Source organism: Streptopelia decaocto, assembly GCF_964273445.1.
Source record: "Streptopelia decaocto genome assembly, chromosome: 6".
NCBI classification, from domain to species: domain Eukaryota; kingdom Metazoa; phylum Chordata; class Aves; order Columbiformes; family Columbidae; genus Streptopelia; species Streptopelia decaocto.
The window spans coordinates 66,799,141-66,816,023 of NC_138660.1; the positions used below are offsets into that span (position 1 = coordinate 66,799,141).

Genomic DNA, 16,883 nt, shown 5'->3' on the forward strand with positions numbered 1-16,883 from the left:
ACCTCTAATCAACCCTGGACAATGAACTGTACAGCACAGGTATCAATTCCTTTTTCCTTCACTGCTTGCAGAGAACTGAGAATGGAAGGATCTTCCTGTCAGACCCAGAGCAGCAGCAGAGGAGCCTTTGCTCAGGTTGCATCATCTCCTACACAAAGGATTCCAGAATGTCCTGATCCCAGAACCTTCTAATCTCTGCACCAAGAAATTTAATGGGGCTTCCACCAAAGGAATAAAGACAACTGCACCAAAGCAGTCAGAATGATTTCAGACTGTATCTGTTTTCAAATATTTCTATGAATGATCTCTGAACGTTCTGGCTAAACTACAAATATGCAGCACACATTTATAAAGTAGCCAAGCACTGAGCAATGAACTGCCTTATTTTTTTTTCTAAGAGTCTCTCATGTATCTCCTTGCCTTTCTAATAAATAAATTGTTCTTTAACCCTGTCAGAAAATGTATTCGAATATATATCAAATGTCAGAATTATTCACAAGCAAGGGAATAAAGAGACTTCATATAATTGGCATATAAAACTGAACTGTGTCAAGAAATGAATATTTTATAATATGCAAAAAGGATCATTTTTACTTTCAAGAACTTACATCGCTGACAATATCCCTAGAAGCTTTGGCAGCTTTAATGGGGATAGCATCAGCTCTGAGATCATACCCTTTCTTCCTCACTTCTTCAAATGAAAGTCTGTACATTTTCTGTGAAAAGAAAGAAAAGAATCATCCTTTAAGAAAGCAAAGCACACCACATTTGCTTAAATAAAGCTATTCATTTCATACAAACACTTGAAACACGGACTATTCTTATATTTAACACTCCTTTAACAGTTGTTTAAGGCACTCGGGCACCCAGAGAGATGAACACTTCCCAGGTAACTCCAGCCCTAGTGCTGATCCACAATGCAGTTGGACTGCACTACAGTCAGTAACAACACTATAACAAGAGAGCAAAAAATGGCATTTGTTTCCCACATGCACAAATACCAGTGAAAAGTTCCATCTATAAGGATGTTAGCTTTTACAAAAACGAGATCAATATGTCTATTTCTGCGCACAATTATAAACAATACCTTATTTAGCATATGTAGATTTAACACCTGGTTACTGAAAAACTGTCTACAATATCATGTTACTGAAAGAATAGGTTCAATTTGCAGAAAGAATTTTGAATCCAGTACAAAACTTTGTGCATGGAGAAATAAAATAATAAACATATTAACAAATACGGATAGTACTCAAATTCTATTTTGTTAGTAACTATTTTATTTTAATGACCTACATGAACAATTAATAATCTGACTATAAATACTATGGCTTTTTCTTGGTAATTTTTGGTATTTAGTTTTGGGGAAGGAAGTGGGGAAAAGGAAAATTAATAGTTTTTTATGAAATTACTACAGGTTAGCAAAGTAAGAATTAGGGAGACTTTTGTATGTTGTCATTTCACTTATTCCTAATTAAAAAAAATAAGAGCAACATCTTAGTCTTACAAACAGTACTCACATCACTTAAATTGAATGCATTAACTTTTGCTAAAGCAATCTGAGGAATATCTGGTGTGATGTGAACTTTCTTTTTGTCTTCTTCCCATGCTTCTTTGTACTTGTGCTGGAAGGATGGGGAAAAAAGACATGTCAACATAACCAAAAAATTAAAAAAAACTATTTAAAAGAATATTTCCTATTTGAAATACAAAATTTCTTTACAATGGTTGAAGATTATTAGTTTATCTCCTGGAGAATAAGTATCAGTTGAGAGAGTCAATAGAGCTTTACTAAGAGGAAACAGAGCTCAGGAAAGTGCACATAAGACTCTGGTGGTTCCTGTAAGTATAATGCACATGAAGTCTGGAGAATCACAAAATCATTATTTAATTTAAAAAGCATTCCTATCATGTAGCAATTTCATATTAATTTAACAGGCATCAGATGAAACAGACCATATATTTAAAAGTTTGAATCCTATTTCTGAACGGAATCTCTCTGGTACTTTTAGCCCCTATATTTAAAATGTTAAAAATCTACATTCAGATGTACCAGATAAACTTTATTACTAAAATGTGACCCTCCGGTCTGTCTTTATATGTATTTTTTAGAAATATTAGGGTCATGCTTTGCTTTCAGGTTGAGCAAAGGTCTACTAAGATGAAATACAATGACAGCCAAGCAGGTTCGTTAGCTGCCAAAACGGACAATTTCCAAAGCCATGTGTGCAATAGGATGGATCTTACATCAAGTACAGCTTGTTTATTACTTCTGCAAACTGAAATAAATTTGATGAACACTTTCTTACCTCATCCATGATTTTAGCATTATTTAAAGCTAAGACCATGTTCATGGAATCCAAAGGAACAGAATACTTCAACCTGTCTGGATGCTGGCGGTACTTCTTTTCACTAAGAATTTCCATTGCTTTTTTGTTCTTTTCAGCTTCCAAGGAGCCCAGCGGCATCCAGCCAACACCCTTCATGCTTTCATCATACTCTGCTCTGTATTGATTCTGGAAGCAGAAGAAAAGAAAATAATCAAACGCATGAAAAAGTCTGTAAATCATGATACGTCTTTCTGTGCTTAATTAGGATTAGATTTTGAATGCACTATTCTAAAAAGAGGCAAACAATATCAAGATGCATACAAAGCTTATTTAGCAACAGAGCTGTTACACTGGTGTCTATTCTATTATACTGCCTTTTATACAGCGTCCAGATGCTCCTTAGGATGTATATAGATTGCTCGCATGAGATTACATGCTAAGGCCCTCCCAAAGAAGAGGATTACCTTGAACCGCTATACAGAGAACAAAATCCCTCTTCTCTAGAGGTTAAACATCCCCGAAAACCTGAGCAGATAGCTCCTTAGCTCGTTTCCCCTTCTTCTGAAAAGAGATCTTTTTGGAACCACAAGATCAAACTATTCATGAAAAGTCAAGTGTTTCCTGCCTTGGCCTGCACACAAGTATCGCTCCTGAAGAGCCTGATGGGACAAGTAAATACTAAATATCCATTTTACTTTATACATATTATACTTATTTCTGAGCCCAAATTCTTTAGCAACAGGTATCATTTAATATTTCAGAGTTTTAGAAAAATATAATGGCTGTCATTACTGAAGGTCCCATTTAAGTTACTACTTTTTAATACACAAGAGAACTAAATTCACTAAGAAAACAGTCCTATTTATCTTACAGTGTGCTTTCATAAACTAAGCATCATTGTATTCGTAATGCAAAGGTTGAAAAACCTCTTACTCACATCGCTTTGGATCTGCATCATGGTTTTGGCTAATTCAAGACTCATTGCATCAGGCAAAACATTGTAGGTATGGATCAAGTGTTTGTAGTTTGCATTTGTAGCCACCTCCTGTGCTTTCTTGGCTGCCACAACACTGACCATGTCAACTGGTGTGTGGAAATTAGTCTTTGACTTCTCATAATCCTTTTTGTATTCACGATCGGATTGTATTTTAGCCACGTGCATGAAGTGCACCAGCTTGGGGTCGTCTTCAAGGCTGCGGAACCCAATATGTTTTCCTTTCTCTTTTTCGTAGGCTAGTTTGTATTTATACTGACAGCAGGAAGGAGAAAGAACACGAAAAAATTTAAAAGATGCACTGCTAAGCTCAATTGTATCTCTGAAAACACAGAAAATACTTGTTCTTTTTCATCACAAGATCTCAGGTTTAGTCATTTAAACACAGTCCTACAAACTATCCCAGTGAACGCACACACATGAAGCTCAGCAGCTTGCTGAACAACGAACAAAAAAGCCCAATTCAGTGTTACTCCACTGGAGAACAAGTACGGCAAAGGTTTATCCCATCAAGCGTATAATTGGAACCTAGACAACTCAAGACGCTTGAAAAAAAACATTTGTGCATAACAGCACTTTGAAAATGTTCTGTCTTTGTAGCTTCCTGAGTACTGTCACGCAATCCAACTTACATCGCTTGCAATGTCCCTGGAGGCTTTGGCTGCTTTTATTGGAATAGCATCTGGCCGCATGTCATAACCTTTTTTCTTGTCTTCCTCCCATCCAGCTTTGTAAAGTTTCTAATTTAAAATGGCAGAGAGAACAGGTATTCTGTTATGGAGGCTGAACTACCGAAGTACCCTACAGCTGAATTTAAATGTTCTCAAAAAACATGAGAACACTGTTCTGTGAGCAGAACAACTCACGTTACTCATTGTGATCTGGTTCACTCTGGACTGCAGAATTTCTGGAGTATCTGGCATCACGTGAATGCTGGTCTTCTCTTTGTTCCATTTATCAGTGTAGAGCCTCTGCAATTACAAAACAATATTTAGCCTTGAAAATCATTGCACTCGTTGTTCCTTCTCTTTCTTTAGTACTTTGAGAAATTTGCAAAGTATGTTTTGATAACTAATGAATATTAAACCCGAAACTTCTCAGTCTGCATTCCCTGCTTCAATGCAAAGGATCATTTTTTTGGTTCACACACCCTCTTTCCAAGGTGAACATGGAACAGGGATCAGTGGTGTCTAGATAACTAGGGACAGATTCAAGAACTCCCCATTTCAAGGAAACTTGTACAAAACTGACAGAATTCCAAGTTTTTTTCAGGAATCCTACTGCCTGCAGAAAATGAGCAAAGTTTACCAAAACACTATTAATCTGGAGAAGACATCTTTCATCACACACACACAAGAGAGAATTTTAATCTTTATAAAGAGAAAATAAACCCCCTTAATTCTGAATTCAGTCTGGGCCTTCCATCACCTCTTAGTGTTCCGTCTGAACCAAGCAAACAACTATATCCACTTGAAATTCTAATGACTTCAGTGGGAACGCACCTGCCCCCCAGTTTGGCAAGACAAAGACCCAATCTCTGGCTCACTCATGATCATCTCAGCCAGTTCTCACCTTGTTCATGGTCTTGGCGTTTTGCTTGGCCAGCACTTGTTCCATGGCATCCAGTGGAATGGAATACTTCAGCTTGTCTGGGTGCTGCCGATACTTCTTTTCGCTGAGAATCTCCGTAGCTTTTTTGGCCTTTTCTACATCCAGTGACTGAATCGGTATCCAGCCAACTCCTCTCAGCCAGTTATTAAAGTCTGCTTTGTACACGTTCTTTTAAAAAATAAACAAGGAAAAACACAGTGAGGCAAGGAAAATTAGAATGCCTATACACATTAAAACAGGTAAGGCCTTAAAACTTCTCCTGGTCATTCATTTTTGAAGGACAATTTAGACAATCCTTTTATTACTGCTATTAGTTTCCAAATTCTTAGCATAACATCAACAATTAGGGATAAAAAAATAATTTCACTAAATCAATATGTAGAAGTCACACTACAAACCAAATGCACAGACCTTCGAACAAATTTTGAGAGGTAAATATGAAAATCTGTCAAAAAGATAATGTTTTTTTTTAAAATTGCAGTCTTGTTTGTTAGTAGACTCAGTTCAGTGTAGAATTAATTCAGAGAAGCAACTTCTGCTCAATGGTCTGGTACTGCACAATTATGAATGGACACCATCTCTATTTAATCATACTTTGTAACATGGTTTTTAGAACATATAAAGCTACAAAAATAACGTGAAATAAAACCTGTTTCTGCACTGCAGTATTAGGAGTAACTGGGAGAAAAATGACAGTCTGAGAAAAAGACCACAGACTTTCACAGCATGTGGATACAGGGCAAATTTTGTGCGCAAATATCCCGCTGCTCCCCTTGTGAGCGCCCCAGCGAGACAGCCAGGCCAGCAAAGCCACCTCAGCCAGGCCAGGCCGTACGACAGAAACTGGAGATGGGAACTTGTGTATTGGAAAAGAGCAGCGTCTAAAGGTCAGATCCCCCATCTGTTGGCCCATGGGAATAAGCACATTTTCTTCTCCAAACAATGCTTAGAATCTGAAGAACATTTTCAATCAGATTATTAACATTATTTGGAATTTCAAATTTGTCAGAGGACTGTTAAATAATGCAGATTAAACTAAATACCTTCTGGATAAACAAGCAGACCCTACGTTTACACTAGTGAAAAAAATGGAAACAAATCACAAAACCTAATGGAAGCTACAATGCTTTTTTGAGGATCCTTATCATGTATGGCACATGTATTTGTTGGGGGATAAAGGCAGGAAGGAAAAATGAACGCAATAAATAAATCTCAGATACCTAAGTATAACACAAACACAAATAATGTATATTTTTGGTAAACTTAGATAAAATATATTTAGAGGTTAGACTCCATATAAACCTTTGATCCCTGGCAATACAAACAATAATCACAGTAATAACACACCGTAATTATAACTCCAGCTACAAAAACCACACAAATTAGAAAAGTGTGTTCTTTTGCTGAGGATTAGCAAAATACGTAGAAATACAAAGGAAGTTGTTACTTGCTACAGAAGTTCCTGAGAACTCATCAGCTACAAATAATTCTGATCAGATTTGGAAAACACAGGGTTCCAGACCAGACACATCTCAGTCTACTCTTAATCTAATATAGTTAATTTTTTAGACTTAGAAGTTTAATAGTGTAACAGTCATTCTGAGAAGAAAAAAATGACTTGATGAATCATTACGTACATCGCTCTGAAGCTGCATCACATTTCTTGATAGCTCCAGATTCACAGAATCAGGCAAGAGTGTGTAATTGTGGATTAGCTGTTTATAGCCAGAGTTTGTAACGGCTTCCTGGGCTTTCTTGGCAGCCGTCACGCTGAACATATCCAAAGGCGTATGATATTTGGTCTTGGTGATTTCATAATCCTTCTTGTACTCACGATCTGATTGCAATTTGGCCACTTTCATGTAATGAACAAGTTTAGGATCATCCTGCAGGCTGCGGTATCCAACCTGTTTGCCCTTCTCTTTCTCATACGATTCCTTGTATTTGTACTAGAGACAAAGGAAGAGAAAGCCTTAACCACTTTGGAAAGAGACAAGATAGTTCTGATAAATTTAATACTTTGAAACTCAATATTTTAACAACTGCAGTTCATTCTATAAACTCATAAATTGTTTTTCAGACAGCAAGGGATTATTTTGGTCAAAAAAAGAAGAGGATTGCTGGATTTCTCAGCTTGTGCTGACCCCTGGTATGGATCTAACCCTAAATATGCAGTTACATGCCCTCGCTCACCACTACCTCTGCCATAGACTTCTAACTCTCAGGAACATTCAGCTTTTATTTAAAAGAGTAGCATAATAATGTATTATTGAAAAATCCAGGACTACCACCCAGTAGTCATCCCAATACTCAGCGGTTGGAGGAAGGCATGCTTAAGTGGGGAATGGAAGTCATTTTCAGCCTTTTGCTACAGTTAGTGAATTGATTTCTGTGTTCCAAATCCCCTTTCACACCCTGTGTCAGACAGCACGCTGAGCTTTACTGCTGCCAGTTGACATAACTGCTTGAGTACAGCTTGTGAATGCTGGACAAGTACAAGTACAGGTCTCCAGCAGTTAAGGACACAGCACAGGTAAATTATAACAAAAGAACTTTCAAATAAGCTGGTGAATACTTGAAGTATAGACAACAAACAGTCCCAGCTCACCGGCACTCACATACAATACGATGCGCTTCCAAAGAAACAGGTTTTTCAGAGGTTCATGTAAACATCTGAAGTCACTTGTGATTTCACAGTGTCATAAGAGTTTCCGTTTTCAGAATTAGGTGTCTCTATACTACTATATGGATATAGCATATGCTCTATAGCATAACATGCCACAGAAAGCTGTAATGCAGAAGATGCGTGTATTCTGTTTTACGGAAATTATACTTACATCACTTGCAATATTTCGAGAAGCTTTAGCAGCAATTATAGGAATGGCATCTGGTTTCAGATCATATCCTTTGGCAATGGTCTTTTTCCAGTCTGCTTTGTAGTTAGCCTTACAGGGAAAAAAAGTGTGAGTTTGCAATGTTAAAAGCAGCAATTTCAACAAAGCTGTTTAACCCCACAGTTCCATTATAGTTATGGGAATCAAAACATTCAGCTTAGTCGGTGCGATTGCAAGGAAAAATGTTAAGCTGTACACAAAGTACAGTTTTATTATGATAAATAAATCTACTACAACCAGTTCAATTCACGTAGCTAAATCCTTAACTCCATAAGCACGTTTTGCAATTTTTACATGGAATAACTCTACCAGTGGCACTTTTGCTGTTGCTTAACCAAAGCCCCTTCCCATTTGACTGAATCTTCAGACATTTTTTCCTGTTAGCTTCAAAATCGGGCCTTCTGGTCTTAACTGACTGAAGAAAGCAGTCTGGCTGGTTTTTTGTTTTCGGTTTGCATCTGCACAGACTAACAGTATTTCAAGGCTTTCTACAGGCTGGGACTAAAGGAGATGTCAGTTTTTACCTAGCTCCTGGAGGCCACCAAAATGCCACCAAAAATGTTAATATTGCAAAGGCACTAAAATCGATACTATCAGTGGAGATGTTTATAGTGTTGGATGGATGCAAGAAATGTCACAAAGCAGGCAGACAAGCAGCTGAATGGCACAAAAAGGCATTACTGTCTTTCCACTGGATGAGCTGGTTTCCTTTGAAACCCAGCAGCAGAAAGCAGGATATGGCAACCTTGTTCTGCTTGCCTCTGTAATGCATTTTATATAGATGACATAGGTCTCCAAACCTATAGGAATTTGAATAAGTCATGCTGGTTTTCTCCTTCAGTCCATCCAACTAGTTTGGCTATAAAGCACTGAAATGTGTCTGTGTTCATGAGTGCTCAGACAGTTTAAGAATTTCCTTAACAAGCACAAAATTCATTGACTTTTACAAGTAAAAGCTTAACTGAATTCAGAGTTTGTGCATGTCTGTATTCAGTATCATACCACAAATAAATGGAAGTTGTTCCCTCTATTAAGTAAATGACAAATAAATATATTCTTGAACAAACTATTGGTTATATGCTCACATCGCTCAAATTGTAGGCGTTGACCCTGGCTTGAATAAACTGAGGCACATCAGGATCCAGGGTGTACTTGTGCTTTACTTTTTCACCCTCTTGCTTATATGTCACCTGCAAGGACAAATAAACAAATCCTTGTTGACAAGGTAGGTAATAGAAGTGTTAGCAAACAAAGACAATGCAACGGAGCTTCATTCTTACCAACAAATTGTAAATGTACTATTTTTACAGTTTTTTAAATGTCAATATTTTTTAGGTGGAATACCACACAGTGACATATAGATAATAAATATGTTCAAAAAAATAAAATCACTGTATTGCATTATTAATGAAAAGTCACTTACATCACTCAGTTGCTTGGTGTTGTGCTGAGCTAAAACCATTGGTATTGAATCCGGTATGCTTGTAAATTTGATGGTGTCTGGGTGCTGACGGTATTTCTTTTCATTTAATGCCTCTCCAGCCTTTTTAGCTTTTTCAACATCCAGAGAACCGAGAGGACTCCATCCAATACCCTTGAACCAGCTATTATAATCTTGTTTGTATGCATTCTGAAGGAAAGAAAAGCAACACGGAGCAAGATTTCCTCACAAAACTAATAATTCCATTTAAAACAATAATCACATAGTCTAGCTAAAGTGTTCTACATCAGCAGGAGATATTTATAAATTCTTGAAGAGAACAACAGATATTTTTTATGCTTCTCTGTGATTTTGTAAAGAAGAAAACAAGCTATGGTATTTCTGATTCATTCTTCATTTCCTATAAACTGTAAAATCCCTTCAATATTTACTAACCTTCCTTTTCTTTTACCCAGGTGAAAAATTTCACCAACCCTCAATTCCTAATAACTTCTACACTACCATATAGTGACCATTTAACATGGTTTAACTTGCTCTGTGTTCCACAGTCTCTGGGAGACTTGGTCTTATACAAAGGTCCACAGAGCAGAGGCTCAGGTTTTGGTTTTCTTCCTCTAGTTCCTCCTACAGGAAAAGATGCAGGATTTACAGATGGCAAGCAAAAAAATGTATCCTGGCTCCAAAATACACAGTAGGTTATCCCATATAAATGTTTAGACAGGGTTAATGCACAGAATGAAAGTAAGGATATTCTGGACACTCATTTTAAAAAAGACTTTCCTGTGTTCTAACTCTAAACTGAGTCGTCCTCCATCCAGAGGCAAATTCCACAGCATACAAAGAGGTGCAGAGTGCAACCACGTTATGGCCAGTCAACCACTGAAACTCTGTGTCTGCAAGAAGCACCGACAAGGTCCTAGGAGAGTTCTCCTAGGATGGAGATCTCCAGAATGTATTTCTAGTACCAATAAGAGTTATATTTTGTCCACTTCTTCATCCTAAATCATTAACAACAGTCCGAATACACTATCATATCTATCTCACGTGAAGACAAAGCAAGATGACTTAAAAGAAGTCTTAAAGAATAAAACAAAATTATGTTAGTTGCAAAATAAAGTTTTCTGAGAAAACATGAAAAAAAAATCATTTACATTCAACAAGCCAAAAGTTTGTTCTCCACTGATTCACCAACATCAAAGTTCTATTGAGTAGAACTCACCTGGAATTTGGTATTTCTAAGTGCCACCACCACTCGATAAAACTTCTAACTGGCTTTCCAAAACATAAGGAAAACAGACAATTCTCATGCAGTAATAGCAACTTCCATTGATTATAAACTCGTATGTTACTTGTCACAGTGTGCAGGAAAACACCGACAAAATTGCAGTCACTGACATACTTACATCACTCTGGATTTCCATCATGTTCTTTGCAAGCTCAACATCCATGGCATCTGGCAGGTAAGTGTAGTGATGGATCAGATTTTTGTAGTGGGTATTAGAAGCCACATCCTGAGCGTGCTTCGCAGCCTGGATACTGTACATGTCGGGAGGTGTGTGGTATTTAGTCTTGGTCTTCTCATAGTCCTTCTTGTACTCACGCTCAGACTGAATCTTTGCTACATGCATGTAGTGGACAAGCTTGGGGTCATCTTGCAGGCTTCTGAAACCGACTTGCTGTCCTTTAGCCTTTTCATATGCTTCTTTATATTTGTACTAGAAACAGAGGAAAGAGATCAAATGTACTATGATATGGCTATTGAAGTTTATGCTAATGCAAAAGAAAAGACAATCTCTCATGACCTTCATTGGAAAAAGAAGCTGCAAGGAGCTGAGACAGATAAACTCTCCTAAATGGCACAGCCAGAGACTGTACCCACATTAGCTCTTCTTGTTCCACCTAAGCCCATACACAACAGGTTACATGCAACACAATAAGATATATCCACATCAGCTTTTCTTGTAAGTGAGGGAATACGTTTCCTAAGCATTCTGTGTGGAAAGGTGTATAGAAAATAGCAGAATAATGGAGACAATCCTCAGTCACTTGAAAGCAACAGCAAAAAAACACAGTATAACTGGACAGGTTCCTCTAGTTCTGCGAAACCTCTGAATCACACCCCACGTTATACAATTTGCACTAGGCGGCTTTCTGAGTCACGTATAAGCCCTACTCCACTGTATAACCAAAAGCACCCATCGCACATATTGTCTCGTGGTCTGTGTATTTTCTGTGATTGTAAGGAACTACTGATTTCATTTCTCCTGTGAAAGATGGGTTAAGAAACACAGCACAACAGCATTTGCTTATCTAAGGCAAACAAGAGTAGCATAAAATCAGTTCTACACAAACTAAGCCCTTGGGAAAAACTAAGACTCTTGCAGTACTGACCCCAGTGAGACTTGTGCAACATTGAGGTCTACCACGTGGCCTGTGATGGACAACTTTTTTACTAAAGGCTTAAGAAAAGTGTACCTGGAATAGATACTTACATCACTAGCAATGTTTCTTGAAGCCTTGGCTCGAGCAATTGGAATAGCATCAACTGACACATTGTGCCCTTTAGCTATCAGATCATGGTAGTCTTGTTTATAATAGGCCTGAAAAAGAAAATCTGTATTATTCTAGAGAACTTAGTAATCACATGAACTATGTGCAAGTCACAGCTACTCCTAAGCTACTCCAGGCAATTCTTTAGAAGCAGATGCAGAGGGGACCATATACAGCTATCAATTTTCATTTATGAGAACAGATTTATCTATTAATTAAATTAATTAAACGATTACATGATTAAATGGAATCTGGTTGAAAATTAATATGACATCGAAAATGAAAAAATACAGTGATACAAGTTGATTATATAGAACTGCATATCAGTGAAAGATATCTGCAATGTGAGTGTACAATCTGTAAAATAATACTAAAAAAATTCATTAACAATACGTAAAACATGTAAAGAAGTGACTTACATCACTGATATTAGCTGCATTGTATCGAGCTTGGATAAACTGTGGGACATCTGGGTGAAGCGTGTATTTGTGTTTAACTTCCTCTCCAGAAGATCTGTACAGTTTCTGTAAAATATATGATGCAGAAATAAATCCTTCTTTCCTTGAAATGGTGGCCCCAGCTCACTGGAAATTGACTGAGGGTTTATGTTTGATTTTGCAAATAAATGCACATTGCCTATCTCATGAAGAGTGAGGCTGCACTTTTCATACAGAACTGTCGATCTTATTGATAGAAGGAACACATCCGAAAAGCTCTACGCAGTCTTTACTCAGTAAAATTAAACCCTTTAATGGACATAAAACCCCATTTCTGAAAGAGTGGGATAATAAGGGATCACAGGAGAGTGCAACATAAAACAAACCTTGCTGCATTATAATTATGGGCATATTGTGATTCATCAAACATTCTGTAATTCATTCATTATTGTAGGTGGCAAGACATCAATAAACAACTTGAAAATTTCACATTTTAAAATCAAATGTATTTCAAATTTACTTAAAATATAATTGGACAGAATCAGCTGATGTGAACTGAAAGAGCCACATGATTTCCACGGATTTGCAGACACACCAGGAAATTACTCAGGCAACATCAGAGCACAAAACAATGACCAGACAGAGAAACATTTTCAGGCTAACGGTACTTTAGGAAATTTTAAAGACAATGCTCAACTCTTCCGTAGACACATCTCTACCATAACACCCATTTCTTCCTCTACTTACATCATTGAGTTGCACTGAATTCTGTTTGGCTTGGACCATTACCGGAGAGTCCACAACACTTGTAAATTTAATGGTGTCTGGATGCTGACGATATTTCTTTTCATTCAAGGCTTCTCCAGCTTTTTTGGCTTTTTCTACTTCTAGTGAGCCAATGGGGATCCAACCAATGCCTTTCATCCAGTTATTATAATCTGCTTTGTACGCGTTCTAATAAAGGAGTGAAAACAATGTTTTGAGAGTTAGGAATTAGAAAGAACAATTAAGGGAGATCTCCTGAGTCTTCATAATTTTTGCCTGAGGCATTCCAAAAAAATTCTGTTCACATGAGTTTTTACTTACATCACTCTGAATCTCCATCATATTTTTGGTCAGCTCCACACTCATTGCATCTGGTAAATAAGTGTAGTGGTGCAGGAGGTTCTTGTAATTAGTATTGCTGGCGATCTCTTGAGCCTTCTTGGCACCAACAACATCGAACATATCCATTGGAATGCTGTACTTAGTTTTTGTTTTCTCATAGTCTTTCTTGTACTCCCGGTCAGACTGCATCTTGGCCACCTTCATATAATGAACGAGTTTGGGATCATCTTGGAGGCTCTTGAAGCCAACGAGTTTACCCTTGGCACGTTCATAGTCTTTTTTATAGTTAACCTGTCAAAATATAATAGAACAAGGAGAATACCATCTTAAGTGTAGTAACTTAGCAATAAGTAAACTATTTATTCACAGAGAATTACATAATGAAACAGCCTTTTCTAAATGTAATTATACAAATACATTAGTGAAGCAATGAGATATCAATAAAAACATAACTGTGCTAAATATGTCCAATAACACACTCAAAAAAGGCAATAAATAAGTTATACTTCAGATACTCCTAATAAAAATAACTGTAAATATTCTTTATGTAAATTCTTTTGAATTAAACAGCTCCTTTAGGAAGGATGTACTCACGTCACTGGCAGCCTGCCTAGCAGCCTTGGCAGCTCGGATGGGAATAGCATCACTTTTCAGATCATATCCCCTTGATTTTATTTCGTCTAATCCCGTTTTGTAATAGTTCTGGAAGAAAAGGTGAATTTTCAATGAACATTTTCTAGTTAACAGAAACTTCATATTGTAGGTTGAATCAAGAGCTCTGCATTCAAAGCATACTTACATCACTAACATTGTAGGCATTAACCCTAGCCTGTATAAACTGGGGCACATCCGGAGGGAGGTGGTACTTGTGAATAATTTCTTCACCTTTGGATTTATATAATATCTGCAAAGAAAAAGAAAGAAATCTAGCAGCCCTGTGTTTACAGATTGTAAATGCTTAACAATGCAACTTAAAGATCTCCTGCTATGTCACTCCCAAGCACACAGAGCTGAAATCCTAGTCCTTGCCAATTGGATGGTATAAACCTCACTGACTTAACTGGTGTGAAGAACACATCAAGAACGATGGACAGAAACAAAGTTACACACATACACACTAAAACCTGACATCAACAGTCACTCAAAAAAACCAAAAAGTATCTGATTTTCAGGTGATCTTCCACTGGAAGAGAACTGCAAATACACACAAATGTTTTTGTGCTCGTGTGCATCTATATGCACACACATTCACCTACACATTCATTTCAGGAGTTCTCTTAAAACTGGATAAAAGTGAAGGTGGTTACAGTGCAGAACCTGGTGATGTCAGAGCAGCAACAGGTTTGCTGGGTTCACTTACATCACTCTGCTGTTTGCTGTTGATCTCTGCTTGTTTCTGTACCGGAGAGTCAACCACTTGAGTAAATTTGATTTGATCAGGATGCTTTTTGTAGGTGTGCTGAAGGACAAAAATAAATATATTTGCAGAAAATGCATATGAGCAAAATGAGCTTATAAGACACAGCAACGTAGCATTACTTGAGATAGTCAGCAGCTATGGCACTGATGCAGATATGGACTGTTACGCACAACAGTTGTCATGTTACTGTTAACATAATCAGAGAGCAAATAAATTCATAAAAGTACTTTTAAAGTATTGATGTAAGATATTTTGCATAGGTATATAAATATTATAATGTATAGTATACACTATATTATACACATTATAATACATACACTTTATTATATACAAATATATGTGTTTTTCAAGTATTAAAGTGACTGAAGTACTTTAAAGTATTAATGTCAAAATATGTTGACTCAAGCAGGCAAATGCTTGAGGTTCCTTCTTCATTTTGGTATTACTCCTCTGATTCTGTTTTTACTTGTGTAGAAAAGATGGTGCTATATCTGTCTTGATCACTAGGTGTCACAGAAGGCTCTAAAATACAGTTGGATATGATTTTTAGAAGTCACATATGCTAATAAGGCCAAATTCAAAATTATTGACATTACCAGGAATCACTCTGCAAATTTCTACATGCCTGAGGAGCAGAAACTGCACGTAACTCGCTATTTGCTAAGAACCACTGTACTGTACTTACATCTTTACACTGCTCTAACTTCTTAATAGCTTCGTACTCTTGAGTTATGGTCTGAGGGAAGTAGCATTTTGTCTTTTCCTCCTCATAATCTGCTTTGTAGTTTTTCTAGGAAAAAAAAAAAATCAACATTCAGTAAGAAACCAGAATTTAGCATTCTCTGAAATGAAAGTAGGATGGTGAAAACAAAATGATTGTCACACTTACATCACTCTTCATAGCTTCAACCTGCATGCAGTGTATATGATGTGGGTCCTCGAAGCTGCCCAAATAGTGTCCTAAAATATTCTTTTGATAGGCATCTTTATACTTTACCTGGAAAAACAATCACAAGTTGATAAAGAAAAGTAACCAAGAGTGTCAGTACTGCAGGACGTAACACGAATGGAATACGTACATCACTAAAATTCTTCAGAACAGTATCCGTCTGGAACTTGGGTGTGTCACAGTAATTCATGCTGGTCGCTTTTGATTGTTCATAGGCTTCTTTGTAGAGTTTCTGCAAAAGAAAATAATATCAGATAACGCAGTAGATTTCACTGCAACTCACATTAAAAATTACAAGAGTGAAATTGTGAAATGATTGCAAAGAAAAGTTTTGCCAGAAGCCTGAAGAACAGATGGCACGTTTTACCCCAGTGACTTCTTTTTTAAAAAAAAAAAAAATCTCTTTTTAGTGACTATGAGGTTTGTAAGGGAAGACAGAAATGTCTGCCTAATGGGTTTTGAACTCCTGACACTGAGACATATGCAAACTCTTTTCATACAGATGAAAACAGCAAGAAAAGAGAAATCAAGAAGGCCATTACAGTGAGTAACCAGAATATGATATATATGAGTAGGTAAAAGTACCACATATTTTACCATTATTGACGTCAGTTAAGTTTCTTACAATAGTAAGGGAAGAATGGTCATCTTGTGATCCACTTTCCACAGGGACCTAAATGAACTACACAGCAATTAGCTATCCCCGTAACATGCCACAGCTATTGTTACACTCTGCTGGGGAGAAACGACTCCTGTTCTGGTTGGTGGTATCTCATGATAAATATTGGTCTATACAACTAAAAATACTAAGAGATCCAAAGGAGAAGCCTTGTGAAGAAATGATGAGTTTGGCATATTGTCCATGACTGAAAACCATCCGCTGTCCTTTGATAATACTTACATCACTCAGCACATTTCCCGCAGCTTTTAGTTGCCTCAGCAATGGGTTCTCCGTAGCAGGAAGCACATTATAATCTGCAATAGCTTTATTCTTTTCATAGTCTGCTCTGTATTTTACCTTTGAAAAAATTAAAAGGGTGAGGCTTTAAAAATCAGTATTGGAAGCCAAACACTCACTAACCTCTATCATCTTGAATTTTGCAGGAAAATTTTGCCTGTTTAACTTATGATTCATGGTGGCAAAGGACTA

At 37.1% G+C, this 16,883-nt stretch overlaps 1 protein-coding gene across 10 annotated transcripts in view; it reads right to left on the reverse strand.

Annotated features, from left to right (window-relative positions):
• Positions 1 to 16,883, reverse strand: part of NEB (nebulin) — a 115,902-nt gene that overhangs the window by 86,442 nt on the left and 12,577 nt on the right. For all 10 annotated transcript variants that reach the window (XM_082056708.1, XM_082056714.1, XM_082056713.1 and 7 more), the window contains 23 exons: positions 16,635 to 16,751; positions 15,864 to 15,965; positions 15,674 to 15,781; positions 15,470 to 15,574; positions 14,725 to 14,823; positions 14,164 to 14,268; positions 13,959 to 14,066; positions 13,344 to 13,655; positions 13,005 to 13,211; positions 12,240 to 12,344; positions 11,763 to 11,870; positions 10,674 to 10,985; positions 9,253 to 9,459; positions 8,915 to 9,019; positions 7,773 to 7,880; positions 6,573 to 6,884; positions 4,897 to 5,103; positions 4,191 to 4,295; positions 3,957 to 4,064; positions 3,268 to 3,579; positions 2,310 to 2,516; positions 1,521 to 1,625; positions 609 to 716 (listed from right to left, as the gene is read on the reverse strand). In XM_082056708.1, coding sequence (XP_081912834.1) covers positions 609 to 716; positions 1,521 to 1,625; positions 2,310 to 2,516; positions 3,268 to 3,579; positions 3,957 to 4,064; positions 4,191 to 4,295; positions 4,897 to 5,103; positions 6,573 to 6,884; positions 7,773 to 7,880; positions 8,915 to 9,019; positions 9,253 to 9,459; positions 10,674 to 10,985; positions 11,763 to 11,870; positions 12,240 to 12,344; positions 13,005 to 13,211; positions 13,344 to 13,655; positions 13,959 to 14,066; positions 14,164 to 14,268; positions 14,725 to 14,823; positions 15,470 to 15,574; positions 15,674 to 15,781; positions 15,864 to 15,965; positions 16,635 to 16,751 — 3,672 coding nt within the window. The remainder of the gene's footprint in view (positions 1 to 608; positions 717 to 1,520; positions 1,626 to 2,309; positions 2,517 to 3,267; positions 3,580 to 3,956; positions 4,065 to 4,190; positions 4,296 to 4,896; positions 5,104 to 6,572; positions 6,885 to 7,772; positions 7,881 to 8,914; positions 9,020 to 9,252; positions 9,460 to 10,673; positions 10,986 to 11,762; positions 11,871 to 12,239; positions 12,345 to 13,004; positions 13,212 to 13,343; positions 13,656 to 13,958; positions 14,067 to 14,163; positions 14,269 to 14,724; positions 14,824 to 15,469; positions 15,575 to 15,673; positions 15,782 to 15,863; positions 15,966 to 16,634; positions 16,752 to 16,883) is intronic.